At 47.4% G+C, this 13,907-nt stretch overlaps 1 protein-coding gene across 1 annotated transcript; it reads right to left on the reverse strand.

Moving 5' to 3' along the window:
• Positions 1-3,671: 3,671 nt before the first annotated feature.
• Positions 3,672-13,904, reverse strand: LOC311358050 (ras-related protein Rap-2a; the record flags this gene model as incomplete). Its single annotated transcript, XM_084478041.1, has 2 exons — positions 3,672-4,145; positions 13,591-13,904. 2 exons carry the CDS (start codon positions 13,902-13,904, stop codon positions 3,908-3,910), a joined length of 552 nt encoding a protein of 183 aa, XP_084334167.1. The 3' UTR covers positions 3,672-3,907.
• Between the last annotated feature and the right edge of the window lie 3 nt (positions 13,905-13,907).

Genomic DNA, 13,907 nt, shown 5'->3' on the forward strand with positions numbered 1-13,907 from the left:
GCGGCCGAGTTGTGTTGGAGCGCGGCCGGATCCCTCTGGGGTTCACGTTCTGCTGCAGGAGAAGGAACACGCGCACAGAGACACACACACACACACACACGCACATGCACACGCACACACACACACACACACACACACGCACACACACACACACATACACACACACATGGTTATGCTGGTGCAGGAACACGGTAACAAGTAACGATACGTTTGGAAGAGCAGAGTCAGACAGTAGGGATTGGATCATTTGGCTCTTCCAAAAAAGCCAAATGAGATCCAATCCCTACTGTCGGACATTGGCTTTATTGGTGGATAAATAAACACCTTGGGAGCAATATATACAGTGTAATATATATTCTCTCTCTCTCTCTCTCTCTCTCTCTGTGGAGAACAGGGGTGTAAAAACCTGGGAGTGAAGAGTCTGTGGTTATCAATTTGTGCTCATTAGGTACGGGGTGTCCGGTCTTCCCCATCCGTTTCCGATGTTCCCGCTCCTTTCTGCTGATGGTAAGGATAGCGGCGTGTGGAGCAGTGAGGAGGAGGCCAGCGGCGGCACCTAATAACCCCCACGAGACGCCTCACCGGCGGGCTAACCAGGCTGATACCCCCCCCCCCCCCCCCCAGACACAGACACAGACACATACACACACATACATACATACATACATACAGAGAGCCAGACAGAGACACACACACACACACACAAACAAACACACACAGAGACAGAGAAAAAAACAGAGACACTGATACACAGAGACACTGATACACAGACACTCTCTCACACACACACACACACACACACACACACACAGACAGAGACACACACATGGAGACAAAGACACACACATACAGAGACAGAGACACACACACAGACACAGACAGAAACACATACATACATAGAGACAGAGACACGCACACACAGCGACATACACACACACAGACCCAGGCACATATCAACATAAGCAGGTGCACACACATACACATACACACACACACACACACACACACACACACACACACACACATATGTACACATGCTCTCACATACAGGAACACACACACCCTTCCAAGCACAAACACAGACACAAACACCATGCACACAGACATATGCATGCTCTTTCTCACTCTATGACACACACACACACACACACACACACACACCTCTGTGTTGTGTTTTTCCTCCAATAAAATGCTTGGCATCAACGATTTAGATGTTCTTCATTGGCCAGGTGGATCTCAGATAGGAGAGACATCCAACACAGCTGGCGCCATCATTTCACTTCTCAGCCCAAACTTTGATTTATCGCTCTCTTCAACACAGAATTAATCCTTCATTACCAAACGCCTTCCCGCTCAGACTGTGTACAAATAGGTGTGTGTCGATGATGACATTATTACGATATGAATGACTTGGTGAACAGTCTTTATCAGACTTCCGTTAGACTCCCACTGTATTTGTGATGTCATCAACAGCCATGGCATCGTATTAACTGAACACCTTATTGTTGCAGAAGACACAAGCAGTGTGTTCCCCAAGCTCTTTCCTTCCACTGTGACTGCTCTATTTGTTCCGGAGACACATACACAGTATCAGATACACGCCTTCTTGATCTGCACGCCTTATGGGTCAAATACTAACCTGGGGATTGTCCTTTCTGCACCCCAGATGGAACAGACGTATGCAGAACAAAGCATGAAGTGAGAGCCCCCCCCCGCAGAGCTCCCCTAGTCCACTGGGGAGCAGGGGAGGTCTTCATGCATTATGAGGACTGTACTGTCTGTCAGTCTGTCAGTCAGGTGGGTGGAATGGGGGGGGGGGGGTTAGTGGATCAGGGTGGGGGTTGGACTGTTGGTCCCAGTCCTCCCAGTCTGTACATCATCACATCGGACACGGGAGCAGTTTGACTGTAACACACGCTCAACCTATGTGTGGAGAGTATAGTATTAGAGAGAAGAGTGCCAGTTTCTATGTCTATGAACTGAACCGTAGACAGTTTAGATAAGAGCATGGTCTCACTGCACAGGAATCGTTGTGAAGTCACCATGCACCTCGTTGAATCACAATCATCAACATTAAAAACAATTGAACATTACGATGTCATCTACTCACGTCACAAAACGTTGAAAGACATCTCTGAGTCCAGTGTTAAACGTTTATTGTTTATTGTTTAGGTGTCAAATTAAACAGTGTCACCATCTATTGAGGGAGGGGGATAAAGATTAAATGGTCACATAAAAAAAATAGAAAATCAAGGATGGAAATGGTAACTCGGGAGGGGGGGGGGGGGGGGGGGCAACGTGACGGACAGGTCAGAGGGAGGGCGGGGCAACATGATGGACAGGTCAGACAGCGTCCAGAGTCATACGTGGGTTGTGTTTGGTTCTTTGCACGTTTTCCACAGCCTATAGTAATCTCAAACAAGGAAGTCATTTTTGTTTTGTTTAACTAGCCATGCATACAGTTGATGATTCCACGTGTTCTGAGTCTATGTGTCTTCACACAAACTGGCACTTTTCAATAGAAAATATGTACACTACCACTTATTGTTTTTGCCACTTTGGCTTTCACCATTTCATTTGGCTCATATCAATTTGAATACTCGGAATAAATAAATGAAGACTGGGACTTTAGAAACCCTAGCAGCCCGTTTGTTTCTGTAAAACCGGAGGGGAAACTAAATTGAAAATATGACAGCAGTCGGCGGCTCTTAATGGGAATGCCAGCGCTCCTTCAAAATAAGAGTAAGGCGGTCGGTTCTGAAGATTGTTTCTGTAGAAACCCCAGAGGGTTGTTACGTCAAGAAATCTGCTGTCACAGCTTTCCCCCCCCCAAAAAAAAACGAAAATAATAAAAACATGACGTGTTGTGTGATATATAAAAGTTCCCTCTCTCTCTCTCTCTCGACCACTGGATTCCCAACGCTGGAGAACCACGGCGATATAACCGCACTGCTGTGAAATCCCCTTGACACCCTCATCCCTCGCTTTTGTCTCTAAACTCTTACATGAAAGTAAAAAGCCTATAAAATGATCGCACTCTCTCGACATCTCTCCTGGGCTCCCCGTGTGATTGGTACAATCCACCCCCTCGTGCTCTCCGCCAGAGGAGGCTGGCAGACGTTAAAGGAACCGTGAAGACAAATCAAAGACTCATCAATGTTTTAAACACGGGCCCTGCCCACTGCAGGCACCGCGCTGTGTGTGTGTGTGTGTGTGTGTGTGTGTGTGTGTGTGTGTGTGTGTGTGTGTGTGTGTGTGTGTGTGTGTGTGTGTGTGACAACACGGGTGCCTGTGTGAAATTGGGTCCCTCGTTTTTCCATTTAAAATAAAAACAAACGGGTAAAATGAAATAAAACAAAAACATAATCAGAAATCCTTAAAAAATAACCTTCAAGGTAAATATTTCCGTTAGCTTATTGCGGGGTCACCTTGATGTAATTCCGTGACCCTTCTCTCTTGATGACAGGAACCCCCCCCCCCCCCCCGCCCCAACAAAAAATACTCACTCAGAGCAACATAAGGCGTGTGTACGTTTTACTCTTTTTTTTTCTTCTAGCATTTTCTCTCCCAACAAACTCATTCACAATCTATTCATTATTGACATGTCATCGTTACTATTATTATCATCATCATCATCATCATCATAATGATTCATATTATTCATATTAATAATCACTTATTTGTATGCACCAAAGAGTTCAGACCCAGAGTGTTCAACCGTGAGTTAGTGTGTCTGTTTTTGGTCGTTCAGAGTTCAGTCAGCTTCTCCGAGTTCACGCACTCAAGTATGCAAGTGTTTGTGCACGAGTGTGTGTGTGTATGTGTGTGTGTGTGTGTGTGTGTGTGTGTGTTTGTGTGTGCGTCCATCTCTGTGTGTTGATGGGCGAGAGGGGGCGGGAAGGCGGGGCTATTGTATATTGCAGGAGGAGCAGCAGGGGTCGTCCTTGTCGGGCTGGGCGGCGTAGTCCATCTGCCGGACGATCTCGGCGAACAGCTCGTCCACCATGGTCTTGCTCTTGGCCGACGTCTCCATGAAGGGACAGCCCCACTCCTCGGCCAGCGCCTGGCCCTCGCTGGCCGACACCTCCCGCTCGCTCTCCAGGTCCACCTTGTTCCCCACCAGGATCACCGGCACCTTCTCGTACCTGCGGACACACGGGACCAGAACCAGGGTGAGCAGGGAGGAATGGGACGACACCATGACACACAGGAGTACGACGGGGGACTACAGCTAGAAATGAGCCAAACAGGCTACAGCTGCTTCTTTTACTGTACAGTTAATCAAAGGGGTCCACGAAACTATAAACAAATAAACGACCCAGGGAGACGGTTCTGTGGTCAGTTCAAAAACTTAAAAAGATAGTAAATAGTGGAGTTTATGCACTCGGGTATGGTAGAGTTTGCGTGTCTGTATATGTGGGCAAGGGGCGCAATCAGAATGCACAACAGAAAATCACAGAACACAACAGAATTAGGAGCATTAGTTTGAGTCTGTCTAATGCTGTTGTGTTTTCTGATTTGCTGTTGTGTTTTGCCCTTCAGGACCACCGTACTACAGAATGAGAATACTGAAAGGGTTTCAGGTGAGAACTTGTGAGTGTGAACGCAACCACTCAGACCAGCCAGGGCCACAGTGGAATCACTCTGGCCCATCTACTCGCCCGAAATATCAGCACGACGCACCCGTCTGGGACATGACCCAGTGGGAGACAGGAAGTGAGCAATCCACTGCGGCCCCTCCCACCAAGGACAGGATGTGGTCGGAATCCTTTGAACTTGTAATTTCTTTTGCTTAAATCTCCAGGCAGTTCATTACTATTATACACAAACTAGTTGAATATACTGTATACTTGCTGTTTGTGCATCTGTGTGTGTGTGTGTGTGTGTGTGTGTGTGTGTGTGTGTGTGTGTGTGTGTGTGTGTGTGTGTGTGTGTGTGTGTGTGTGTGTGTGTGTGTGTGTCTGTGCGTGTGTGTGTGGTGTTATATATAGCCTTGCTAAGGGTCTCCAGGAGTGACACGCTGACAGCCTGTGTATTTTAACGCTCTGAGTTTCCACTGGCAGGCCGTCTAGACATGTTGCCTGATCAAAAAGCACCCGACGGGTCCTCGCGGCTGGGCTGTCGTGGTTTGACGTGTCCGACGTGAGTCCGACGGCGTGTGTCGGAGCGCTGTTGTCTGGGAGCAGAGTGATCAATAGATCCGGGTCAGACACCTATCTGTCTCGTTAGAGCTTCTGATGGCCTGTCGGCGCGGCGTCAAATATTCATGCTGCTCAATTATTCACTTGTTTGAGAAAGAGAAGAGAAGAAAGTTTGGGGGAAGACAGACATGTCACATTTCTCTCGAGTTTAAGCGTCAAGTGAGTGTACTACATGGAGTAGTGTTGTTGCTTTTATCCAAAGCGACTTACAATACAATAAGTACATAAGTACATTTGTCTGAAGAAAGAAACAACAATATATCGCTGTCGGTACAGTAAGGATGTTTATAGAACCAAGTGCAAAGCATTTATAATTGCCAGGTTAACCCATTCCCCGTATACAACAAAGATACAGGATAACAGTAGATGTGCTGAACATTTAACCTATCCATTCACAACACTTGCGGTTGAGTGAAACTCAAATACAAATACAACAACAACAACGACATAGCATTGCTCATCTCTACAGAGTACACTCAGTAGGGATGAGTGTAATATCTGGTAAGGCTACATTTTGCACAGCCCCTCATCAAACTTGCATGGGCATGTTGGACCTACGTTGATTTACTCATGAATTAAAGATCCGCAGAGAGCCTATAGTGATGTCTTAACCACTGCTTAACGGACCTGCGTCTCGGCCTATGGAAGTGTACAGACGACCGATGGTTTAACTAAACGGTTCGCTGTGCTCCTGTGTTTGGACGTTGCTTCACCTACAGCCCAGTCACTGCATTCCCGACCTTAAATAGGCATACGTCAAAAGCCACAAGTTCTGCTGAGAACTATCCAGACCGCATTTCCTCAGCGTGAGCTGCGAGGCAACTTGGACCTTTTACTACATTCCCGTATTTCGATGGGAAGCTTTGAAAGTCTGGTCTTTTCTAAATTTAGCCAGGGCTGTTTATTAAAGGCCGCGGGGGGTCGTGGTGTGAAGCCATGGTGGTCCACTCCTGGGCGTATCTCTCCCAAAAGGACGGCAAGTCGAGCCCATCGCCCCTGGAGTCACGATACAAATCACACAGGGAGATAAACACGTCCCCAAAGCCGTGTCTATGGGGCACCCACCCTCCCTCCCACCACTCCCATTACTCCCACCATAGCCTCTCCCCCCCCGTTCCTCATGCGTTCTGTTCATAATATATAAATAATATAACAGCAATGGGTTGAGTCAGCATAACGACTACACAAACACAACGGGAATCCAACTCACGCAGAAAAAACTAAAACCCGAAAAGCAGGAAGGAGGAGAAATTGTCATCTGGCACCAAACGAGCGGCTCTATAAATAACTTTAATCAGAGGAAGGGGACCCTGTGGTCCCAGGAGGTGGGGGCAGCGGGAGGGCCCTGTGGGGCCAAGCAGGGAGCCGCACATGCTAGGTACAGGAGGGGGGGAAAGAAAAACAACGACAGATGTGCTGCAAGGACGCCGAGGGTGTGGACTATCACACCGAACACACGGTGCGCCCCGCCCCGGTGGGGGGGCCGCGCTGCTGCGTAGCCCAGCCTCAGACCTCCGGCCTCAGCCGCCAGACTGCCAGCTCAGGCCTGTGTGGGCGTGGCCGCGGCAGAGCGGGGGGGGCCCCGGCACAATGAGGCGCTAAGCTAGCGCTGTCTGGGGTATGCGGTATGCGGTATGCGTGCACTGGAGCACGCTCAGTTCAAACACCCATCTCAGCTCGGCCAGACACAGCTAATCTATAATGCATGCTATGTCAACTGATGAAGGCCTCGCTGAGGCCAGAGTGGGGTGAGTGGGGTGTGGGTTGTGTGTGAGGTGGGGTGGGGTGTAGGGTGTGGTGAGTGGTGTGTGAGGTGGGATGTGTGGGGTGGGGTGGGGTGAGGTGCGTGAGGTGGTGTGGGGTGTGTGGGGTGCAGAGAAGGTCTTGGTGGTTACACGAGAGTCTCTGGACCATCTGCTGCTCCAGGGATGTCCAGTCCAAGGTATCTTCTGTATTTGAGAGTCAACCACCCCAAATAGCCACAGGGCAATATATTGATGCAATATTACGGTTTTTATTGTTGTTATTGTATATTATTATTATTATAACATCATATTGCCAGTGCAATAGGCATCAAACCTCCGATTATTTTATTATAAATTAACATCTTAACATCGTCTTCGTATAACGTGATAAACTCTCTGACATATACAAACTTTACAAGACTGGATATGTGGAAATATGATGGTATTATTATCATTATTTCCATAACTCTTTCAGTGCGTTTAAGGAATGAATCGGCTCAACGCACGAAGGATGTTGGACATCTGGCAGGACTTGGCAATCTGTCAACCTGGAATGGTCCGCATATTGCCTCTGGAGCCTTCAGGAGGAGAGATAAATGGTTTCTATCGGTTCCTGCCGTAGGGGCGGTCTGTGAGAAGAGGCTGCTGCTGCTCTATGACTCAGGTGAGCCCATTTGGCCGATCCAGAGAAGGACATACAAGCTCCCTCTGAGTACAAAGAGGACAGAAGCAGAGATCGGGGTTGTTTGAGCAGAACAGTCAAACGGGTCGAGTGCAGAACCACGAGGGCATTGCGACAAGACTGTTCTGCTCGTTGGGATTCAAACTTCAAGGTCATGGTTTAACACAACGGCTGGTCGCACACACGCTATTGTGTTGTCAATACACAATTAACTTGTTTTTGGGATTGCCTTCCTATTGACTGTATATTCTGGTTTATGAATTTTCTAGATTAAAAAACATGGGTGGGTAAATAGGAATTGAGTGAATGTCAAACCCACTTACTAAACATTTATTTTTCATAAACGACAGCAAGCCAAGTACAAGAAGAAATACTGCACAAAAAAGTTAACAAATGAGACATGAATTCAGTCAAGCAAAATTGATTTGAGGCAGAACAATTATTGGTGGGCCCATATCTTTGCAATCAACCGTTTAACTAAATCACTCTTTAACAACACATCATCATTAATGGGAACTTCACGTGAAACATGAAAACGTATTCCCTGCTGGCTTTCGCTCCTTCTCCTTTGTTTTTTCCCCTCGATTAATCTTAAAGCTTGCTCTCCACTGCGTTTACCAACCGACTAAAAGTGACTTTAGTGTAGTGTGTCATTTTATCACTGACGTTCTGTTTCACAGGAATGTCCACTTTCTCCATTATGGCCGCCGACCCCAGCCTTCCACTGGTGACAGTAACAGCAGGACAAGCGGTCATGTGCATGCGCTCGTAATGAAACAGACGTGGAACGTCGTTCTCCACCACACTGTGTGGCCTGTGTAATTGCAGTGCTTGAGTAACTCAATAAATCACAAGAAAATATAAGACATGTATGCACACACACTAACACACACGCACACACACTGAAGGAATACTGATTCGTATCTTGAAATTGTGAGGGCCCCGTGGGCCTGGAATGAAACGCCAGCTATTTTGAAAGCAGTTCATCGACAACCAACATGCTTTGTAATTTATGGTTTGTGAAATAATATACAGACAAAACCATTTAACATGACTATTAAGTAAAAGGTCACATTAAAAAATCAAAATCTCTAAATAAATATCAGGTTAGGGTTAGTTAGGGTTAGGGTAACCCTAACCCATTTCCTTATAAGAAGGTCCAGTACAGGTGAACTGCTATCTCCTACACAACATGTGGTCAATTAAAGCGAGGATGATACGGTTAGGGTTAGGGTTAGTTAGGGTAAGGCTAACCCTAACTAACTCTAACCTGTTCCTTATCAGAAGGTCCTGTACTACAGGTGAACTGCTATCTTATAAACAACATGTGGTCCGTTAAAGTCTGTACGGTCTTCAATGGCACCGGTGTTAAACCCCTTTGCATAAACTGCCATAACTCATAACACAAAGACATGTTCATAATATTAACCAGAACACTATACCGATGCCAATGCGCACACAGTTCCTTTCTTCTCTCGACAACACATTTCACAAATTCCTCTCCATGTGCTATCGATCGACCGTCCTAATGTGAAACAGCTACTATCTTGCCGAGGTAGCTGTCATAACACATCACCTGCGCAGCTCCAACTGCTCATGTAGTCATGATGAGGTGCCGGCGCGGGGCGCACAGGTCGCTAATCCTGCACACCCTTGGCCTCGGAGCTAATGCCCGTCTAGGACTCTAGAGCGCAGACGCTGATGGGACCTGACAGAGTTCACAATGCGAATGACATTTCTGGACCCAGGGCAGAGCCGTGTGTAGCCATGTGACAGCAACACCGTGGTGGATAGGTGTGTGTGTGTGTGTGTGTGTGTGTGTGTGTGTGTGTGTGTGTGTGTGTGTGTGTGTGTGTGTGTGTGTGTGTGTGTGTGTGTGTGTGTGTGTGTGTGTGTGTGTGTGTGGGGGGGGGGGGGGGGGTAGGTTGGGGGGTAGGTTGGCACCGTAGGGTAGAGGAGTTGGGGATCTGAAGTGGGCAGCATACTTAGAAAGAAGTTGACTTATCTCCGGCTGGTCGAGACCGAAGATGTTCTTTGCTGAATATTTTATACTGGAGGGGAAGTGGTGGAAATATCCGGTTGTGATATGGTGTCCCGTTATCGGAAGATAATGTACGACAGGGGTGGTGATGCCAAAGTACATTATTTTCCGACACCTCCCAGAGTGGTTTTATTCTGCTTATGCCACAGTTACCACCAGTATGAGATATTAGTTACTTCCATATGTATCGCTATTGTATTTATCGCTATTGTATACTACTTTTTTTTCATCTGGTCGAAGGTTGTATTTGGCTGTTTTGTTGGTAGAGGTTAGGGTTAGGGTAGCGTATTGATTCAGAACGGTTAAAATGCAGAAGTTCCCTGTTATTAAAAAACACACCCATAGAATGTTGTTGGCCAATCGGGATGAAGCATTTAGAAACGCTGTGGTATGAATCAAAACAAATCACACCAGCCTTGTGTTTTCTGACCAATCACACGCAGTATTCGCATTATTTTACGGAGCTTTCTGAAAGTTACGAAATCTTCGAAAAGAAGTTCATGCAGTATGCATTTGTTTATTTTCCTTGCCAGCTCGTGTTATCATTCTTACGACCTACTCACCACACTTATTTCACCCAAGGATGCGTAAGAGAGAGGAGAGTCTACTGCTTACAGTAGGAGAAAGCATCTTTCACATAGCTCATCTATTATTAACCATGTGAAAGCCGCTATCTCTCGTGTACGAGGGGTTGCGCTAGTTATTCTTCATTTTGGCGCGGACATCTGGGAAAATTGGAAGCATGGTTGTGTCCGGTCAGTGGTGGCTGCAGGGTACTGGGAGGCTGGAGGACAATGCGACAGAGCTCTAGTGCTGGGTGTGGGACGATACAATATTCCTTTATCTCCCAAGTATTGGACACGCTGTCCGGATTAGTAACACTGGCTGTGAGCATAATTGTGGCCAACGAGAAAAAAACATGCAGTTGCTCCGATGGTTGTGTAGCCGGGACAACCTAATTCATAACAATTCGTCACACCTTCCACACACAATGCGTGAATTAATGCAAACCCGGCGTTGACCTATTAATCACGTTATGTCACGTGCTGGAAAAAGGACGACTCCCAGCCAAGACTGGCCACTACTGGAGTCACACAACCCCCCAAACCCCTCGTCCTGGAGCCACAAACCCCAACAGGTGCTGCTCCTCCACCCTATGAAACAGTAACAAGGCGAATGATGGAGAGCTCCAGTAAATGATATCACATCGTATCAGCAGAACCTAAACTGTGTTTTTGGTGTGCACACCACGTCTTGCAAAATTACAAGCGGCAGCTCATCCATTCAAAAGCGGATCTCTGCTCTGCCTCCTTCCAGCTGGGTGATAAAAAGAGGAAGAGACTAAAAGGAACAGCCCTAAGAGATCCTAAAGGACCCCTAAAGACATAACCGCTGCATAATTGGAATAAAAAGAACTAAGAACTAAGTAGACATGTTTATTTGCAGTCTAACGATGGCTTTGTATCAGGTAGCATTTTAGACCTAATTAAGTTTGCTTAATTAAGTCTCCTATTATGCATTAACATGCCTTTTAATGCAGCCTTTTATTAAGTGTATTTTACTCATATGCAGCATTGTATACTATAGCCAGTATCCTATTTTTGATGAAAGTCATTCGCCGTTACGCATGTGGGAAATCTACCATGACTTGGGGAATAACCACCAGGCGAAGACTGCCTGCGATGGAATGCTGACATCTGCAATGATTGCGCGGCAAAAATTGTGTTTGTTTCAGTGGCCCGCTCTGAAACATTATTCAACCCAGCAGGTCTCATAGTTCTGGATCATCAGTTCCCAACGCTTCATAATCAGGGTTCTGCTGTTTTTTCTGCCGCTTCTAACGGTCCCATCTATTAGGTGTTTTTTTTCAGTTATACGTGATTTGGTTTTCATTATGATTACGTGCTGTAAACGTGGAGCGATTCATCTGAAGAATGCATGCAGGGACGTGTGACACACACACACACACACACACACACACACACACACACACACACACACACACACACACACACACACACACACACACACACACACACACACACACACACACACACACACACACACACACACACACTAATCGGAAGGTTGCTAGTTAAATTCCTGGCTCCTCCTAGCTGTCCAGGTGTCCCTGAGCAAGGCACCGACCTAACCCTGACTGCCGCGCCGTCCATGTGTGAATGTTTGCATGAATGAGTGAATGTTAGGCAACATTGTAAAGCGCTTTAAGAGTCCACTGGTTAGAAAAGCGCTGTATAAACGCAGTCCATTTCCATTCACAGTTTAGTAGGAAGAGGTCAGGCACCTAGTCTCGTCTCCCTGTCCTTCCTCCCAGGCTATTGGAGGGTGGAAACCCGTTGACCTCATTCCTTCATCCATACCGTGGATTTATGGGCTGGGTTTATGAAGGCTGTACGCCGGACAGCAGCGCTGGATTCAATTAGCACACAAACAACGGCGGCCACACTGGAACGGCTCGGAGGAGGGACAGAGGATAAGAAGGGGCTTTGAGAATGGCTCAAATGTGTCTTTGTCGAGGAGGAATTAGAATGCGTCAATAGTTACAGAGCGTTTAACCAATACGGCGCAAACTCAATGAATATTCAGTTTTTTCGATTGACGCTTTGCTGAGCAATGAGGATCTGATCTCATTTGTAGTCTAATAATTAGCTCTAACATAAGATTTGTTTGTTGAATGCAGTGAGAGCTTCCTCAAAGAGCCGCCTGGTATCTCTGGAGGAGCAGACTGTGCAGTCAGCCCTCAGACACAATCCCTGACACCGAGGATGGATGAATGAATGAATGAATGAATGACTGAATGAATGAATGGATGGATGCATGCATGAATGGATGGCTGCTCCCTCAGTGTTACATAATACAAACTCCAGTATTAGTATTACAACATTAAAGCATCGACAGAATCTCAGCTGTGATAGATAGTCCTCGGTTTGTGGTTGTTATTGTGTCTGGGGGGGGGGGGGGGGGGGATTCGCCTGCAGCGAGGGAACTCCAATAATAGGACAGGAGGACAATGGGGTAGTCCTACTCCCACCCTTAGCTAACCTCTCAGTGTGTATCCGCCTGCCCCCCCCCCCCCCCCAGTAGTGACCTCATCGTTAGATCATCGGAGCGCATCACACACCACCATGCAACCCCTCCGTGATCGGCGGCTGGGTGACAGCTTGCTCTCGTTAATTACAAAAGCATGGCCTCATTTCTTCTGCTTTACTAGAAACCATTCGGCCAACAGAAGCGTAGATAATTTCCCCAAACCGGGGGAAGTGCCTCTGAATGCTGCAGCAGTGCCTTCATAGCCCCGTTGCCACAGAGCTGCCCTGGCTGTTGCACTGAATCTTGGCTACTATGAGCACACTGGTCAGGCTTCCAAGAGGTTGCAACCATCTAAACAATGTGGAGCTCACAGCAGCATTAATAAGACAGCATGCAGTTCACCCAGGGCACTGTCATGTCAGCCACCATCAGAGGGGCTTCACCGTGGTAGATTTGAGCTGGACCCCTTGATCTGCTCTTTGATCCGGACTGTCCAGAGCCAATTGGTGTCTGGTCAATTAGCATAGCACTACAGAGATGTAGGAGCCTGTGATGCATTGGAGATCATACGAGGTAGTCGGAAGCTGGTTACTGATTGGATGTTAGATCTGGTTTAGATCCTGTAACCGCAGTTTATGTCGTTGTGTTTAAAGAAGTGTGATTGTGGTCTACTCTAAAGCCCAAATAGGACGAGGACTGGGAAAAGCCTACCCTTGAAGAAGGAGAACACATCTCCGTGTAGACAGTTGAGGACACGGCCCTTACCCTATCCTGGCCTGACTCTTTACGCCAGCATGTTATAAGAACCATACCAATATCCCGATGGTAAACTTTGACATCATCCTCCCCCATGATGGTGCGACTACTGACCGTTTCACTCGGATGATCTGGTCCCTCATGGGTTTGATGTCCTGGAAGCTCTGCTGGTTGACGAGGCTGTACACCAGGATGAAGCCCTGGCCGTTCTTGATGTAGAGGTCCCGCATGGAGGCGAACTGCTCCGTCCCGGCGGTGTCCAGGATCTCCAGCACCGAGGGCGACGAGTCCACCTCGATCTCCTTGCGGTAGAAGTCCTCTATGGTGGGGTCGTACTTCTCGATGAAGGTCCCGGTGACGAACTGCACCGTGAGGGCGGATTTCCCGACCCCACCGCTGCCCAGGACCACTACTTTATACTCCCGCATCGC

The sequence above is a fragment of the Micromesistius poutassou genome (assembly GCF_964030765.1).
Source record: "Micromesistius poutassou genome assembly, chromosome: 14".
Lineage (NCBI taxonomy): Eukaryota > Metazoa > Chordata > Actinopteri > Gadiformes > Gadidae > Micromesistius > Micromesistius poutassou.